Raw genomic sequence first — 19942 nt, forward strand, 5'->3', positions numbered from 1 at the left:
TTATGCAAAGATGTTTCAAATATTGAGGTTTTAGCAAAAATGCATGTGTTGTAGAAGTACTGAGCATATGATTGGACAAATGAGACTTGAATTACACTGTACAAGTTGTGTGAGAGCTTGTAAACAGATGCTTTCATACTGTTTTAAACGTGGACCCCTTTTACTCCAATTCAAGAAGTTTTCTCTGTTTTTGGATTCTTCGTTCAACATAGAGGTATGTGAGTATAACAGAGTTTTCTTTACATATTCATTTTGTACAGGAAACATCCTTAAAGGCTCTGGCACACCTTGACGGTCAGCGAGCGCATCAACAATGCTCTTTAGTTTGCTTTTCTTGGCCCTCACACCTTCAGACTGCTAATGTGAGTCTCAGTGCCAGAGAGCCGGTCCCTGAGGTGCTGAAAGTGAAAATTAGAGAAGCGTTTAGTGACTTCACAGGTTCTGCGAGTTAACCTCACCTCCGCCAGTCCTCATCCCCTCGCCACCTGCTGTTATGTGTTTCCACCTTCAGACACATATGGTGCTAAGGTCATAACAGTAGTCACACACACAACACACATGGATCCTTATTTTGCAAGCTGTATCTCTTGTGATGTGATTTATGATTTGTCGAAGCCACATAAGTCATTGGCCACATGTCTCGTTTTATGAATGAATTCCCTTTCAGCTGCATGGTTGTGAACGTGATTATTTTATGCGTCCTAGTAGCTTTGTGATGTTCGACTTTTCATTTGCTTTTCACCAAACGAGCCTCCAGCTGGTGATACACTTGCTGATCAAACACTTGCGTTTTTAGCACACTGTATCATTAACCAACATATCACGCACACCCCTCAAAACACTTCTTCATGCGCTGTAATGGTGCGACCACACCACAGTAAAGGCCAGGAGGGAGAGGGGAATTTTCCAGGGTTCGGTTTTACGTTGAGGTCTTGTTTATAGCCTTCAGAAATGGCACCCACCCTCTTCTCAGCACACACACTGTCAGATATCTACAGTGGCAGTGTGTTATTCCTAATGTGGTAACTGCAGAGAGGTGTGGCTCCCCAGTGCCCCCTCAGCTAACCAGATAATTACACAGTAACTCTGTTGCACTGGTTTCACTTTAGTGACCACCAGCACATTTTCACCGTGCTGCTCAGCAGTAACAGTATGAGAGTTAACGGTGCAGGGAAGCATCTCTATAATCTAATACTCTCCACTGTTCTAGGGAAGAGTTTAATGATACCAATGCTATTATCAGTTCTGATTTTTGATCAGTTTTCTGTGTTGAGTTTTTTAGCATCAATGCAACGATTTTATTCTCACTGTTTCTGAACACAGTGTAGAAATTAATTTGAAATAAGTCATGCATGTGACTTAGCATGGTGCTGACAGTGGTGGGCAGAGTACTGACAATCTATACTCAAGTTAAAGTAAAAATTATCAATTGAGAAACGCACTAGAGTAAAACTTTGCACATAAAAAACTGCACTTGTTGATGAAACTTGTTTTTAATGAAGTAGAGTAGATATCAAAGAAAGACGGACAGCCTATACAGTTGAGATATGAACAATCTCCCACTCCTTCTCTTCCGCTCACCCCCCCTTCCTTACTGTAACATCAAATATTAATGTTAAACATGAAAAATTAATGTAGCTTTAATTAACGTTAGCTAGCGAGCTACTTTTTCCCTTACAGTATAGGCAACTTTCCTTAATGTGTTTCTTCCAGGCAGTTGCAACCTTGCATCTGCAGTAGTTACTCCTCATGTGCTCTCACTTCCACACTCAATCCCCTCATTTAGAGCAGACTAATAACGAAGGTGTAAATAGCAAATGTAGCAAAGTATGAATACTTGAGTAAAGAGTAGAAGTAGAATTTCAAAAAAGGAGCATAAAGTGTTTGATCCTTTAAAAAAAAAATTCATGTGTTACTTGTTATGGGTCATGTTACTATAACAGGATATTTACCATCAGTATTGGACTTGATGCTCCGTTGTGAAGCAGTGGAACTTGGGTGCAGAGTGTCAAACACATGGCATTCCTGGAGTTTAAGCTCATGTTGTGTGGGCAGATTTCTTAGCAGATTGCTGCTGTGTCAGCACTTACTTAAAATGATCATTTTAGAGACATTACAAGCAGCACTGTTGTCGTCTTTCTTGGTGAAATGAAGCCACGCTCTGGACCGTTCCTTCCTCTCCACCATGACTCCTTCTGCTTGCAAGTTTCCAGGAGTGTAGATGCATGAGTTTGGTGTCATTGTCTGTTTTGCTCTCTGCAGCTGTCAGATAAATGTGCAGGCATCAATGAAAAGAGTCGATCAGCTCTGAGGCAAACGATGCTGATGGATTGGACAGTTTGGAGCTGGCTCTCAAATGAAACTCATCTTGTCCCATCTATTGACTGTTAGGAACTGAATCCCACTTTCCACCTAGAGCAACCTCTTCGGTCTTGCCCCAAACTAAACAAGCTCTGGTCAGATGTTTTAAGTGCTTTTCAGAAGTACACAACTGTGATATTACACCAGACCCACGCACTGCCATCCTGGGTGGAACACAACATCTGTTAGCCCTGTCCCACTTGCAACAGAAGACAATACAATGCGGCATGGTTGTGGCAAAAAGGAATATTTTAACTGTTTGGAAAACTGGGGATGTGCCTTCTTTGAAGACCTGGTTGGCAGAAATCACCAACTTGTTACACATGGAGAGACTTAGATACAGAGATTGTTAGATTGTTGATCGCTATGGAAATGATTTATCTTTGTTAACATGACAAGGTGTTTAAATTATCTCAGAAATCATCAATCAAAACTATATGTTTCAGCTTCTATAATAAATTAAGTTAACCACTGTATGCCCCTTTCCACAAACAACAGAACATTGTCACAATGTTTAACTGGACTCCTCTTACGTTCCCTTTTCTTTCTGTCTTCCTTCAGTGAACAGAGTATCTGTCAGGCGCGGGCCTCAGTGATGGTCTACGATGATGCCAGTAAGAAGTGGGTGCCCATCAAGCCTGGGCAGCAGGGCTTCAGCCGCATCAACATCTACCACAACACTGCCAACAACACCTTCAGAGTGGTGGGCGTCAAACTGCAGGACCAGCAGGTGAGAGGCTCAGGGAAATAATCAGCATCACACTCTCGGTGATGAGAGGACGTTTCTGATGCTTTGGCTTCAGAGCTCCATTCTCTAGCTGATGTGATGTTTCTGTATGTGTTGTTTTCAAGCACTTTCATGTCAGTAAGTGCGAAGTTGGATATGTCAGAGCTTTCAGAAGTACCTCAGTTTCTCAGTTGGTAATTAAGTAATGATGATAACTCTATACTACATCAGTCAATCAGTGTGCAGGACCCTCAGTAGCTCTGCAGGTAGAGCAGGCGATCTATGTACACAGGCTAAGCCCTTGCTACAGCAGCTGCAGGGTCAATCCCAGCCAATTGTCCTTTGCTGCATGTCATCTCCTCTCCTTTCCCCCGTTAACACTTGAACTGTCCTATCAAAGAAAGGCCAAAAAAAAAAAATCAATGTGTCATTAGCAACAGAAAAAAACAGTGGATGTTGTCACACGTTTTCCATTTTAGAAAATATTAGCGTTACATTTATGCTGTTATATACGTTTTTTTTGTTTGTTTTTTACTTCAAAGAAGAGTTGTTTTGAAGAATACTTTCCTATATTTGCAATAAAATATATGTACTTCTGCTCCGTAATATTGGGCTACACACATCTAGCTTCGTTTATAGATCCACTTACCTATAAATAATGTTTATGCTCAGCTCACACACAACTTTGATTGTCCCTGAGCAAGAAACTTCTGATTTGGCCATCGCTATCTTGGTTGTTTGGAGTCTGAAGTTTTTATATTTAGGTGAGAGGCTGACGCTGTGAGGAGCGAGGGGTGGATCTGACTGAGAGGCCGAGGACACTATCCACAGACAGCCTGTCACTCAAAGCGCCCTGCCCTTAAACGGTTTAGTTAATAAAAATTCACTTCCTGTTCAGTTATTATAAATGTTGAAATTAGCTATAGAGACCAAAGCCTTTTTGGCACCAGACTGTAAACATGTTTATTTCTGCTGTAAGGTTGGGCATTTTAGTATGGATGTCTGTGAGGATTGACTCACTTCCGGAGCCAGCCTCAAGTGGCCGCTCAAAGAACTGCAGTTTTTGGCACTTTGGCATTGGCTTCATTTTTCAGCCCTGTAGGTTGCTGCTTGCTACTAGTCAATCATAACACTGCAGACTGAATGAAGGTGTGGCCCTACTTCCTCCACTACCTCACTTCAATTGGCTACAGCTCAGGATCAGGGCAGAAGATCAAACGCCTTCGTCTCCCTTCAGAAGAGACACATGCACATCCCTGACCTAACGTCCAGACCTTGTTTGCCTTTCAAATGACCTGAGCAACAGTCATGTTATGCGCTTCCTGCTTTGTCAGCCCAGAACATTGACATTTTATTACAGAGGACCTGTTTGAACATAATACATTTGATGTAATAGATTACATCTAATGAAGTTACTCAAGAAGTGTTTGACAAGATACTTTTTTACTCTTACTCAAACAGTTATTTTTATGAGTCCTATTATTTCTACTTGAGTCAATATAATAACTAAGTAACAATAGTTTTACTGCCGCTTCTGTTCTGCTCTGCTCACCACTGGTTTTGCCCTTTTTAAAATGCAGTCTTTTTTTTAGCTTGATTTACAATTAATGCCTTTTAGGAATTTGTCAGTGCAAAAATTAGTGTTCCTTCTACTTTTAAGATGGATTGAATGTAATATTGTTGAATATGTGACATGATCATCTCAAAATAAACACAGAATAAACCTGATGCTGATTTTTAGTGTTTAAAACTGCTGAAAAAAAGTCGGGGCGTCGGTGGCTTAGTAGTAGAGCAGGCGCCCCATGTACAAGGCTGTAGCCGCAGCGGCCTGAGTTCGACTCCAGCCTGTGGCCCTTTGCTGCATGTCACTCCCTCTCTCTCTCCCTCTTTCATGCTTGTCTGTCCTATCAAATAAAGGCTAAAAATGCCCCAAAAAATACCTTAAAAAAAAAGTGACAATGAATTAACCCAAAATAATATCTGAACAGTGTTAACCAGTATTCAAGTATTGTGTATAGTGTGGAATTTGAGGACATATTTTAGATACANAAAAAAAAGTGACAATGAATTAACCCAAAATAATATCTGAACAGTGTTAACCAGTATTCAAGTATTGTGTATAGTGTGGAATTTGAGGACACATTTTAGATACATTTGGTGTCTGGTTTTCTACCTTTGAGGTTAGAATATCATAGAGTGAAGTGCTGTAGACAGACACTGGTATTTAATCTCCAAACAGCTGGTAAACTGTGTGGGAGAAGAGTAAGAATCTCCGTCCACTCCCTCAGCACCACCTGCTGAAGCAGACTGAATGAAATACTTCATCAGCAGCTGTCAATACTTCACCAACATGTCTGGCCAGCGTTTACTCACAGCCTGTTTTTCGTTCCCTTATCAAAGGTGGTGATCAACTACTCCATAGTGAAGGGCCTGAAATACAATCAGGCCACCCCGACCTTCCATCAGTGGCGTGACGCCCGCCAGGTCTATGGGCTGAACTTTGCCAGTAAGGAGGAGGCCACCACCTTCTCCAACGCCATGCTGTTCGCCCTCAACGTCCTCAGCTCACCTGACAGTGGAGGTAAGGAGTCCTAACGTGAGGGATAAGTGAATCTCTCTGATATTTAAATGCACCGTTGTGAACACTATTTAAAGGCCGACTGTCTGCATTTGTTTTCTGGGTTTTTAAAATGGAAACACCCACTCAGCTGTTAGCAAAAAGCAGTGCTGTAGGTTACAGCGCTGATGCCCTCCGCTCACCTCCCTCAACCTACACACACGCCGCTCAGGCTTGAGAAAATAGCATTTAGACACTAAAACATGTGGCATTGCATAGCACAGTGATTTGACTACTTAAGGAACACTAATAGGAAGCTACAGAATGACCCTTTAATCCATCCCATTATAAATTTACCTTTTTATTATGGATGCTTTCATGGAGCACTGAGGTGCACATTATGTATTGGACTTCCTGTCAGACAGTGAGTTTTTTCTTAGCCGTTTTCAAATGAAGAGGCTCGTTTCAGAGGAGGAATAAATGATTGAAGTCTTTTGAATCTTAAGATGGTGTTGGAAACCTGCTAATGGAACCTTTTGGTTCAAATTACATCTGGCGGACTTAAACACTCATCTGTGAGCAGTTTAAATCTATTTTTGCTCTCAGAAGAATGTCAGGTAACCACAATCGAATAATCCACATAGTTTTGGATGTTTGTTTTGACTACGTAGACGTTCTTTAATGGACGCTGTCTCATCAGACTCTGCCCTGTTTAACAGGACTGTGTACAGACGGCCTGTTGAGAAGACAGTATTAAAGCTATTCATTTAAATGGCATAATAATCTTAATTGTTGATTATGTGACCACATTCAAAACACTGCAGTAGCCAGACATTATGAAGTGCAGCTGCTTAACTAAGCTGCACTACCCTCTGCTGGTTAATAGCATGTACTGCAGCTACACTGCACACTGAACTGCACTGTAACAACAGTATCAGGAGCTGTTTGGCTGCTGACAGGAATTTGTCCTTATTAAAGATACATATTTTTTTTTGTTCATTTCATATTAATTGCAAAGCATTACTTTAAATGCTTCCCAAATTAAAAGCATAGCACTCTGTACAGCTTGCAGCTTGATTAGACACATGTAGTTAATTTGGCAGATTTGTAGTTTTGGGGTTTTATACATGGACAGTGAATGAATTTTGTTGGAACCCTGCAGTATATTTGAAGCCAAACTCACGCCTACTCTTGGTTTACTAAATAGCGTCTGACCAGCTCTGGTTACGAGCTACTTATAATCTGTGTGTGTGTGTGTGTGTGTGTGTGTGTGTGCGTGTGCGTGTGTGTGTCTAAGATATTGAGAGAGAATATCTGCAAGTGTTTAACTGTGGTGTCATCCCATCCCGTCCTTGTGACTTTCCTATTGGTGGCTAAAATATCCCATATGGAGCCTCAGTGTCGAACCCCACCGTGCTCACATGGCAGCCCGACTTTTTTTGGGTGCATTTGGATGTGGGATCATGGGCCTCGACATGCAGGGCAAACTTACCTACCTAAGCTCTCACTTAACCGCATTACTTGTGTTATTTCTCGCTGAAAGTATAGCATAGTTACAAAGAAAGTATCGTGTAGTCCTGAGCTGGCTGTGGGAAATCATGCTGACTCCAGAGATTTCACCTGGTGTCCTCAGAAGGGTTTCTTCAGCTATCATCATCCTCAGTAAGTGACGGTCTGCAGAGGAATATGTCCCCTGGCCTTGCATGGTAACAGAAGTTGAGCCTATTTGTTCGGGTGTGTAGATAATTATGCATTGTGTTGCTTTCAGTGGTGGAAATTAACTAAGTATATTTACACAACTGCAGTCTTGAGGTACATGTTCTTTACCGGAGTAATCCCAATTTATGCTACTTTATACTTATACACCGCCTCTTTTCTGCTGGGAACATTGTACTTTTCACTCCTTGCCAGCTCCTCTGACAGCTGTAGTTACTGTTGAGATTCAAATTTATATAAACAGACATATGATAATCTCACATAATACAGTGTATTGTTGAATATTAAACCACAGGTTCTCAAGTAGGGACAGGTGATACCAAACTTTTTTAATTCAATTTAACAGTTTTAGAAAGAAAAAGATCATTAAAGATTAAGGACAATCACATGACACACACCATATAAAAACACATGTATTACAAATTCATCATGGGCATCTTCTTGTCCTTGTAACTTCCAGGGTGAGTTGTTTTTAAATGTTTGAAGAGGTTACTCATGTTGCTGCTGTGTGGCACTGTGTCGTCACAAATAGTGCATCTTGTATTTTAATCTACAGCGTGGAAAATGGCACCACACCAAGCTAAGTTTTGCCATTCTCTCACATGTTTGATGCGGAAGTGTGCGACTGTGCCCGGCTGTTCTCATGTTACATAGGTGTCCGCAGTCATGTGTCACAGGCCAGCTTTGGCACAAACATCCAAAAGGGCTGTAAACGTTTGGAAGTGATGAAGCCACCCATGTTTTTATATAACTTAAGGAATCGATACCAAATAAGTAGCTTGTGAGGATCTAAGTGTAAATACTGCAGGATTGATCCACCCATCCATGTTCTTAACCCTTGTTGCTGTGGCCTCTTATGAAGAACTGGCCCCTGTGTCTAGTTGGGGCTGCTTGTGAAGTTTCAGATGTGTGTAACAAGCAGTTACACCAAAGAGGGATGCAGTATTTCAGTAAACCAAAGTGTTGAGCTTTGTTGATCTGAATAATGTATCTGGTCACACTGGGAGATTTACTAATCTGTCATGGACTATTGGCAGTTTGTGCTTACATAACTGAGACAGGTTGTCCTTAACTACACCAGCAGCCTTATTATGAGTGATTATCAGACAGATACTATCAGACATCCAGAGAACATTCATATTCAGAGAGTACAAACACGTCAATTTTAAAGGTTCTATAATGACATTAAGGACAGTTATGTAGCAACCCACTGTTTGCTATGTAAAGATACAGTTGAGTAATGGCTTTCTGAGGACAGAGTGATGTCATGCTGCCTTTGTTTGTGTTGTAATCTGAGCTTCTCTGTTGGTTGCTGTGGTAGACTGTTCAGCGGCACGTGCATGTTTGTGCGTGTGAGTTTATGGCTAGCTAATTGCAGCCGCTCTGCACTGCGCTCGTACCATGGTTACCACTGATAATGTTGTCATGGAAGCTTAGTGCCCATCATGCAGTTCCCCCCCAGGTTAACAATGTTAGCTCTGTTGCTGTTGTTAGCACTGCTTATGGAGTTAGCCACATTAGCTTCCACCACCATGTTGAGAACTGTGTGCAGACAACCTGAATCAGGCTCTAAACCATAGATATGCTCTGACTGTCATACACTGCTCCTTTCAGTGAAGGTGGCAGAGTGTCCACGTGTCCATCTGTCTGTCTTTGTCTCATTCGTGCTGCGTCTAAGAAGCCTGTTGTTCCTCATCCATCATGTTTTAATGCTACGGCCTTCAGAATGTTTAAAGAAAGAACAGCGAAGTACAAGAGGGAGAAATAATTGATTTTCCTTTGATCACATTAAGACACACACACACACACACACTGGTCTCCTGAGCTTCCATAAAATGCCTACAAGTCTGATCAGGCCCCCTCTTCCCGTGAGCTTCCTGTTCTTCCCTCACCATGGCAACAGCCTGCACCATGTACCATTCACCACGTCGGTAGCGGAAACACACATACACATGGATACACACTCAAGACGACCCAGCACGGGGTGATAATTGTCTCCCTCACAGCATCGACCTCATTAACGTCTACACAAAGGTTATGAGGTGTTAACTCTGTTTCGAGACTGACTCCCTGAAGTGTCACTTTAAAACATACTGTAGTTGTTGACAGGTGGATGGCAGGTGCGTGCAGGACATGATGTTTTCGCTGCATTCATATCTGTATCTTTATATCCTTATATCATTAATTGGAGGTTTATGTTTCTGCAACAAACATTGCTGCTGGTGCAAACAAATAGAAGAAAAGGAGTCATGCTGATACTTAAACAAACGGCCTGTATTTACAAAGCCTGCAAGGTGTCAGAGAGCTTTGCTGTCAACCGACTCTTAGCATGGCGTTCATTGTGATCTGAAAGCTTATTCAAGATCTGGGTTGCTGTTGTAAAATGCTTAATTAAGACCGATCAAAGGATATAGTTATTATTTCAGTGTCCGAGAAGGAGTGTTTTCAACCGTCACAATATTTGCTAATTTTAAGGTGCAGCTTTGTCAGCAGAGCACATAATTACCATGCGCTAACAAGCAGAGATGAGGGGAGTGTCAGAGAGCGAGGGAAACAAGACATCATCCAGGTGTCACTTTTTTTTCCATGCTCCTCATTACAGTAGCACAACAAAAGAAATCCACTAACCAGGTCAGCTGTGGCAGAATAAACTGAAGCATGTTGTTATCAGCAGGTGATACCTGCATTTAGTATTTTAGTCTGTTGCTGCCTGAGGACAGAAGGGTTGAAGCAAAAGTCAATTTTAATTTATAGCCCACAATCACACATTTGTCTTGACAGGAAAGAAAAATGTTGCATTTATTTTTCGTGTGTATATATATATTTGTCTTGCTATTAGCTTGTCAGCTGCCTGTAAAGCACTTTTAATTAGACTAACCTGCATGAAAGGTGCCGTCAAATGAATAGTGGTTGACTGATCTGATTTAGATTTGATAGTAAAGATAATAAGTTAAAGAGTCTGCAGCAGAAAGAGTCGCATTTTAGCCAGAAACCCTCATAACGCATGAATAAAAAGCTCCTGTAGTGCTCTATCTGAAAGGCAAGTTTATTTATACAGTACATTTTGGCAACAAGGCAATTCAGGGTGTTTTGCATAAAACATCAAAACAACGTTTCAGACATTTTAATACACTTAAAACACTATTAAAGAGCTTGAGATTAAAAATGAAAACAAGCCAACTATGTGAAGACAAGTGTAAAATAAAAGAGTAAAGTTACAGTGCAGTGTGTAAGAAATTAATAGATATTTCATTTAATAAAAAGCAGCGGCAAAGAGATAGGTCTTGATTTAAAAGAATGTAGAGTCGCAGCAGACCTGCAGTGTTTTGGGAGTTTGTTCCAGATATGTGGTGCATAAAAAAAACTCTCTATGTTTAGTCCAGACTCTGGGGACACAAGGCACACCTGTCCCTGAAGACCTGAGAGGTGTGGATGGTTCACGCTGTAGCAGAGGGTCAGAAATGTTTTTGAGCCGTAAACATTTCAGTTTTTTAATAACTATTTTGAAGCCGGTTATCTGTCAGACAGGAAGCCAGCGTGAAGACCTCAAAACTGGAGAAATGTGGTCCACCTTTAGGTCTTAAGAGCACTTCAATCCAAAACTAAGAGTCAAATAAAAAGCCTACATTACATTTGGTACTAAAAGGGGCCTAAGAATTCTCTTCAGTCCTCGCTGTGATCCACATTGTGCTTCCAAACTGTTTGAAGCCACAGCTCTGCCTTATATTGACTGCCCCGGTCCCTCCACCCACCACCCCCGTGCTCCAGACACAGCAAACGGAAATATCACCCGTGGGTGTTCTTGGTGTCACGGCAGGCGTTGAAGTTTAATGACTGGTATTCTGGTGATATGTGATAAGTGCTCTCCCTGATGCGCCCTGTTAATAGCCGCCCCAGAATGAGGCTCTAACTCCGTCACTCAGCGGGGGGGCCGAGGAGTGTCTGTAGCTGGTCAACAAGCAATGTGCTAAACTGAGAAGATTACACAGCTGATAACTTGTTGACTTCTCCAAACAATGTTGACATACTGTCAAGACAGCACAGCTTATCTTTTGTTGATAGGATTTTATTGCTGACCAGTCCCGTGTGTTCTTACTCTCTCGGACATTGTCATAAGTGTTTTGATTTCATATTTGCATTTTGTGTCCCTGTGATATATCTGTTTATTCTGCTCTTGTAGGATTCTTCACTGCTGTGGTTTACTGTTAAAATTCCTGTGGCTGACAACACGTTGAGCAAATTACATTATAAACAGCTTGCTGGCTCTCCTGGGTAAAGTCACAGCACCTCACATGAGGCCTGCTGCTGTCGGTTCAGGCAGTAAACACAGCTCCTCGTCCTGCTCTCGCTCCTGCCACTATTCTATATAAGATTATTATTGTAATTTTGAGGGCTTGTCTACAGATGGAAATGTATCTCATAATTACTCCCCAGTGATCTCACACATATTACACAAAGACTGAAAGATGTTACACACATGTTGCACATATGTTTTTTATCTGCTGTGACTCCACAGCACGACTACACATTTAAAGGAATAGAAAGCAAAGCTACCGATGCGCTGTCATGCTGAGCTACTGTATGTAACAAACGAAAGTTGCATAACATAGACAGAGGATAGAAGAGAAAGACCAGGAACAAGGAAAAAGGAAGAAGCATGGGGGGAAGGGGGGAGAGCAAATACAAACATGAAGTGAAACAACAAGTTTAGACAGAAAACGAGAAGAAATGAGATAAGGAGGGGAGGAAGTTTAAAGAGAAGAACGGGTGAGGTGTGACGGATATCAGGAGTCGGCTGGCATCAATTTATAGCATTAATGAGCCATCCGTCACAGATCAGCATGATATTTATGTCACAGAGTTGTGTTTCTCTCTGTAGGACGCTCATATACTGTCTGTACTGGCTGTATCGCTTCTAATGGTGTCTACTGCAGTAAACGCCTATATTCAGTGTTGAAGGGGGGAAGTGTTTAGCATGTGGAATTCCCATTTTTATGATTTATCAGTTAATTAATCAATCATTAGTCTATAAAACACCAGAACATTGTGAAAGAGGTCAGTATATCTCCACAGAGATCAAGATTGCTTGTGTTGCCCAACAAACGTGCAGTTTACACTGATTAAAAAAAAACAGAGACAAAGCAGAAAATGCTCAGACATGGGAAGCTGGAACGACAGACATTTGGCTTTTTGGCTTAAAGGTGGGTCTTCACCATGCAGGATTTGTCTAAATTCAGTTTATAGACTCATACAAAAGTAATACCTCACTAGTGGTGGTGTGTTTATCTGCAGGGACTCTGCTGTCTGCCTGTATTTTCTTCTTATTCTGCTGTTCCTGTGTACAGCATGCAGGTGAGGTCAGGAGTTTATAAAAAGGTAGCGACCAGGTGCCAGACTGTAAGCAGGATGCATCCAAGCGAAAGCTATGAAAATCATGGACACAGCGCGGAGCAAAATGCAAATATAGTGAGGTGAAACAGCAGGCAGACAAAGCTCGTTTCAGCAAGAATGAATCTGGGGCTGGGTATACCTTTGAAAAATGATCTAAAGATGAATGATTATCTAAATGTATAAATCTTCTGTCGATCGACAAACTGTTTCAGCATTAGAATTATTAAAAAGAGAATTACACATAAAAGGAGAGCTGTTGATAAGATGTGTATAGGAGCACAGATGAGGGGGTGCCCTGGTAGCTTGTGTGGTCGAGCGAGCGCTCAGTGTACTAAAAGCTGAGTAGCGGCCCAGGTTTGAATCCGACCCGGGGCCCTTTTCTGTTTCACGTCCGCCCTTTTCCTCCCTTTCTTGTCCATCTCTAGCTAACCTATCTAATAAAGGCAAGAAAAGCATAGTACGGAATGGATGATGGCTGATTTCATTTTATGTTCCAGCCAGATCACTAAGGTCCTCCACTCAGCTTTACTTGTAAATGTTCCTCGTGTGTCCCATAAAAGTACCAATGAGAGTGCCTTCTGTTTTTATGCCCCTAAACTGTGGACTTCACTGCCTCTAGATATCACAATGAGAAAGTCTCTCTGTATTTTCAAAGAAATTAAAGACCTAGCTTTTAAATCAGGCTTTTAATTGGGCGTAACGTTACAACCTTAGTTTTAATCATTGGTTTTTCACTTTATTTATTCCCTGTGTTTATTTTATTTTATTCTATAAACTCTTATTTATTGATTTTTAATCTTTTATTGTTGTAATATTTTAGTTTTGCAAAACTTATTTTATTGTTGCCTGTTCTGTTCTTTATTTTTTTATCTGTGTTGTTGCGATTTTGCTGTGTGACGCACTTTGGGCCGTGTGTTTGTATGAAAGGTTCTATATAGATACAGTTGAGTTGGATTGATGATTAATTGACTGCTGTTTGAGGTTTTTTTAATGTTTGTTTTTCTGTCATTGTGTCTTTCAGGTCCAGTCGTCCAGCGCCAAAATGGGCCCTCCTCAGAGGAAAGCGAGGCACAGAGGAGGTATGTCTTTGCACAGAGAAGCAAACGTTAATATGTATAATATGAAAGTTCTGAGCATATTAAACGAGACATATCAGGTGGAAATACAAAACCGAGCATCTTAATCCTCTTTGCTGCTGCTACTTATAATCCTGTGGCACCATGATCCCCTCCAGATCTTAATTTAAAGACTGTGACTACACACCAGACTGGATTTATTGACACACAGTGATTAGAAAAGACACCTTAAAGAGGAGTGACATGCTTCCACTTCACAGGATGATGGAGCAACATCAGATGCAGGCGCACAAGGAGAGGGAGCGACGGACGTCAGGATCAGGTGAGGCTTAAACAAACACACCCACGCCCAGCTATATAAACATACACACACTCTCCCTCACACACAGGCTGCTCTGGAGACCGAAATGAATCGAAGACTGCATATTGTGTTCTCCTAGCTGCACAAGCCTTTTTTAAAAGCAAGAAAACCTGTCAACAGAAAGACCTCGCTGCACACTAGCTGTCGACAAATAACCCTACTGAGGAGCAAATTGATATTTGCTCTGCTTTGTGGTTTTTTTTTAATGAGGGATGTTATCAGTGTTTGGTCAGGCAGAGCACACTTTACTTTCCCAAAGCAAACAGGTGATTTTATATTGACCAAATACCAGAGATTCCAGCCCCTGATACAATAGGTTCCCAAAGGTAAACAGGCTTTCCCAGTGTGGTTTGTGTTGGTGTTTCCTGCCTTAGTTTCAACCACTGCTCCCCAGTCTGTATGCCCTTATGCTTTTTATCCATGCACACATATAAATGTTCAAGTCTGCCCCTTAAAGACACACTCAGACTTAAACATCCTCCTTTGTCCCTGCTGTCAGTGGCGATATCAGTTACCCCCCTGTCCCTGCAACATGCTCTACTGCCATCTCTTTCTTCCAGCTACTGTTGGGGGGGGAAATGCCATATGCTTTCTGACCATGGCTCAGTCATGTTGCATTCTGCTGCTTGTTCTTTTTATGATATTTTGATTCTTTCTTATTTGCTATTGGCTTCCGTTTTTTGGATTGCTCCTGATTTTCTCATCTTTACTTGCTTGGTTGCTCAGTTGGTTGCTTTTCATTCTTCTCACGTTTTTCTCTTTTCTGTTTTCCTTTGTTTGTTGCCCTCCTTCGTCCTCCTCTTCGTCTGCATCTCCTCTTCCTGTCTCTCCTCTCTCTGTCTTTCTCTCTCTGCCCGTCACAGTCGTTTCCACTCTCCAATATAAAGTGTCCACCCCTCCCACCCACCCAGACACTCCTCCCGAGTACAGACAGTACAGAGCTAGCACACTGCCACCCTCCTACGTCCGCGTGGCCTCCTCCTCTCCTCCCTCCTCCTCCGCCTCCTCCTCTCCCTGTCAGGAGAAAGAGGTGGGGGCTGCTAGGGACAGGGCCCAGCTCTCCTCCCAGCTCTCCACCTCACTCGCCTCCGCCTTTTCCCCAGTCCAGGCAGGAGTGACCACCCAGGGCCGACAGGTCCGTCAGATCCCCCTGTCTCCTCCCACAGCAGCCCGCCACCTACACCTTCAACAACAACAGCAGCAACAAGACATCATGCTCCCCCCTAAACACGGCACCTGGTCTGCCTCCCACTTGCAGCAAATGTACGCCCAGTTACCCCCCTCCGCCTCCCCTCCAGTTATGATGGCCATGCCTGTGAAGCAGGGTATGCCCCAACAGCCCACCCTCCCATTGGCTCACCCCCTCCCTCCCCAGAGCACTAGGATGAAGCCCCCACCTCTTGACCCAAACGCCATGACGGGCCATCACCAGTACCCCCAGCACCAGCCCCACCCTCACTCCAACGGCCAGCCAGATGGCTCCTACTCTCCTCATTCTCAGCATCTGCCACTCACCCCGCAGTACTGCGAGGCCATCCCCCTGCCTCCTCTGATAGGTCAGACAGCCCCAGGCCCTGCCCTCAACCACCAGCCCCAGTACCCATCCACCTTCCACCCTCAGCAGCAACTGCATCTGCAACAACAACATCAACAACAGCAGCAGGTGTACCACCAGCAGGCCCAGCCCCCCACCACCACTTCCTCCTCCTCCTCCTCCTCCTCACCCCCCTCTTACACTGCCGTGTCTGACGGGGGCTCGCCCAAGAAGACCCCCTCCCCCGTCCCCCAGCAGACCCCCACGGTCAGCAGCAGTAAGTATGAGGAGGAGAGAAGAGGAGGTAGTCTCTCAGCAGTGGGATGTTACTTGTGTACAGTGTGTGTGTGACTGTGTGTGTGGGGGGTGGGTCATGTGTAAGGGACTGTATTCTCACTGTAGTGTGTGCACCTCACCCACAATGCTACATGAGAGCATGAAAAACGCATGTGTCACATGCACACAATACATCAGCACTTGAAGCCCCTACACACCCACAGTCCACCTCCACACAGGTGTTTTCACTGATGTCGTCTGATCAGATCTGTTCCCAGGATGAAACAATATTTATTAAACAAAGTATTTACACATCATACTCATAGACTGTATAAAAGAAGTGGACGCAGCCTTTGAAAAGTGCAGCCAATGTTAAATTGCCTTAAACCTGCGTTCTTTCTAATGGCCAGCAGGGGGCGACTCCACTGGATGCAAAAAGAAGTTCAATTGTATACAAGTCTACGCAAAAATGACCCTACTTCTCACTTGATTTATCACCTCAGTAAACATTTTCCTAATGAGTGTATGGTCTCAATCACTAGTTTCAGGTCTTCTTCAGTGCAGCATGACGTTCATTTTGTAAATTACGGTCCCATTTAGACTAAAATAGACAATAAAGCAGGGTATGCTTTAAGGCGTGTCTATGACAAGTCGCTAAAATCAATGTCTTGGTGCAAAAGCTTAGCAATGCGTATCCATGACACTGTGTACATTTTAATAGCTTTAAACATAGCTGGAACCTTCACAGTCTGTTTCAGCTCACTGTAACATTTTAGTCACCTAAAAATGTCTTCAGTTCAGTTCAGTATTCGGTTATACTAAAAGACTCTATAAGATGTCGGCTGTTCTTTTTTCCAGTAAGTAACGTATTTGTTTAAAGCCTGTTTTTCGCTAGTCAAAATTAGCATCCCAATTAATATGACAGATAACATGAATTACAGTGCACCAGCTGATTCGTACCTGAAACCAGATCTGTTTATTGCCTATCCCCTGACCAATGGCCTGTCCTCACCCTAATCATTCTAACCCCAGCCATCTTTGCAAATGTGCAGGTTCCTGGAACGAATTCGGCAGCAACATACCTTGCCAACCCGAACTAGCGCTAGCTGATGAATTAGTATTTGCTATGCTAACAGTAGCAAGCCTCATTGGGCTGGTATGGGTCTACCCATGTGCTAATCTAATGGTAGCTCCACCCGCTCGTCCAAATACAGTGATCTCTGGCTCCAAAAAGCCACCATGGCCACAGCCTAATACCAAACTCAAGAGTAGACAAGGTTGGTTCAGAATACTTTGAAATGTAGTCAGTTACTGAATACAAATTACATGGCCATTTTTGTAATGAGTAACATAATCCAGTGAATTATAAAAACAAAAAGTGTAATTTTATCCAATAACTTTTAGATTACTTTTGAATTACCCTACTTTAAAAGCAAACATTGAAAATATTGCACCTTGTCCTAGAAAATGGTAAAATATAAATTATTTCATTAAACTCAGAACATTTTCAGTGCCAACAAAAAGCCTTTTTGCGTTTTCATTATTTACAGTTGGCCAAATCAAATTACCCTGAGAAAAATCATATTGGCACATACCACAGGTGCACTGAGTGTATTTACAACTTCCAATACACATTCATGAAGTGTAATCTTGGCTGATTGTAGTTCCTTATTTACAGATGGTTATTTGAACCCTGCTTCAACGCGACATTGCAGTGAATAAACATGAGGCCAAACTGAGCAATAATCTACTTTCTAATTCATTATGCTTGAAGACATGACTCACCTTATAAGTAACAAGATGTAACCCTAACTCAAACCTTCTCTTATGGCCTAACCCTTCATAGCTAGCGAGCTGCTAATTTAGGTGTTGACACTTGCACAGTGTACCGGTTTTATTCATTGACTACATTCTAGCATCTATAAATTCGAGGCTTCAAAATTATAGTCTACAAACCAATGTTTGGCATCACGGTGGCTACATTCACTTATTTTATATAGTCTATGTACTATATACTCTGTTTGATCTGTCTGTTGCACCTGTAACTTTTAGCAATGTTATTAGCACATAAAATTGTGTGGCCTCCATAATTTCCAGAATATCCCTACCCAGTTGTAATCTGACTAGAGTTCTAATCAGCCAGAGTAAGTGAAAGCACCTGTGTGGGTGTGCAGAGTCCTTAGTTTTAGTTTAGTGTTAGCACAACGCAGCAAAATAAAAGGCCTTTGTCTTAGCAGGAGAAGCACAGGTGTTACATACAACATAAACAATGGCTCTGATACCCGAAACTAAAGCAGCTAAATGGAATTCAGACGTATTAATTACACCTGTACTTCTCTGTCTGTGACATGCCAGAATGTCTTCTGTGTAAAAAGTCTACAACTCTAAACATGCAGCCAAGGAACCAAGGTATTTTTACAAGCCAGTATTTGAATATTCTTCACCAGCCAAGTCAGTCACCGAAACTCAATCCAGCTCAACGGGTGTCTAAATTCCTCAAAACCACACCAAAGGAAAAATGTCCCTAAAGTGTCTGCAGTCATAAAACATCATCAGGGGAAATACCATGTGTTTGCATGGGTCATAACCATCAGGAAGTCAGTGACAGCAATGGATCTGCAAAAAACATGAAATATACTTTATTTCTGGTTGTTTTGATTTGTGCAATTATTTTCTGTCCCCTAAAATCAGAGGACTGCGTTATAAAGGGCTTTAATTTCGACACTTTTCATCCGATGTACGTGAACACCCTCAAGTTACACACCAAGTCTGTGCCTTAATCTTAGTACATTACAGATCCAATTATGCTGGAATACAGAGAAAACACAGAAAAATATATCACTGTCCAGGCAGCCTGAGTTTTTCAGTCACTTAACTGTGCACCTCAAAGTCATCCTGCAACTTTAAAACTTACTTGAATCAATCCAAGTTGACACTCTGTCACCTTTATTTTGTCCCATTATTGTCACATGGTTAGGGCAGTGACAGGCAGTGACTGTTATAAAAGCTGCAACAATGTTTCAATGGTTTTTTTTGGCTGCCACTTTGACAAGCAATGTTGCAAACAGAGACATTTTGAAAGGATACTGTGCAGCCTTCAGTACTTTGTTGCTTTAAGCTGGCTGAGATATTTGAGATTCCTACATGCACCGACTGCACCAACAAGGTGGAGTTTTCAAAAGCATTCATTTGCAGCTGTATTACCCTGAGACAATGGGTATGTTTACATGCACAGTAATATTACATCAATATTTTGAATATGACAGTATTCTGAATTTTGTACAGGTCACGTAAACAGCATATTCTTTTTGGATAATCCAAATTAGGCCTTATTCTGACTGTAGCATTGTTTGATAAAGAAAGTTTAATATGCCGGTATTATTCAGGTTTTAATAGCATTATTTGGACGCGTACACAACACATTCAGAATATGCGTCTCAACTGGGATTTTTACTGCAGTTTGCAACACACGGCCTCTCGCCTGTTTACCATCAACTCTGTGCGTTGTCATGGATGCATTGTACATGAAGCAGCTCACCAACAGTTTGAAGAAGGGGTAAAGATGCATGCCTAAAAGGAAAGCCCACACTTCTGGTTAGAAGAAGTGGTGTTTGCAAGTCTGGCACTGGTGGAAAACTTTGAAAAAATCCTGGCACAAGCGACAGCCATTCCACTTTTTTGACATGATAAACGACATACTAGGAGACATTAATCGCAGTATGCACAGCTGCATGTAAACAGAAGTATTAGTGGAATAGTCACTTTCATTAGCCACATTAACGGCTTAGTAGGAATATTGTCTTTTTCCAAAGTAAGGGCAAATACCGGAATATTTTGTGCATTTAAACGTAGTCACTAATGTAACTTTGATAGTGCACTAAAATGAAATAAAATCAGTGGCTGCCTGTAAAGTAGAAAATGTAAAAAACGTTATTTAATCTGT

The 19942-nt window shown here is 42.0% G+C and overlaps 1 protein-coding gene across 4 annotated transcripts in view; it reads left to right on the forward strand.

The window, feature by feature from the left end:
- Positions 1 to 19942, forward strand: part of evla (Enah/Vasp-like a) — a 61154-nt gene that overhangs the window by 35068 nt on the left and 6144 nt on the right. For 3 of the 4 annotated variants that reach the window (XM_050061536.1, XM_050061535.1, XM_050061534.1), the window contains exons 2-6: positions 2923 to 3091; positions 5489 to 5669; positions 13774 to 13831; positions 14089 to 14150; positions 15053 to 16000. In XM_050061536.1, the coding sequence (XP_049917493.1) occupies positions 2923 to 3091; positions 5489 to 5669; positions 13774 to 13831; positions 14089 to 14150; positions 15053 to 16000 (1418 nt within the window). The remainder of the gene's footprint in view (positions 1 to 2922; positions 3092 to 5488; positions 5670 to 13773; positions 13832 to 14088; positions 14151 to 15052; positions 16001 to 19942) is intronic. The other variant, XM_050061537.1, reaches the window with a different exon arrangement.

This window comes from Epinephelus moara, chromosome 14 (assembly GCF_006386435.1).
Source record: "Epinephelus moara isolate mb chromosome 14, YSFRI_EMoa_1.0, whole genome shotgun sequence".
Taxonomy (NCBI): Eukaryota; Metazoa; Chordata; class Actinopteri; order Perciformes; family Serranidae; genus Epinephelus; species Epinephelus moara.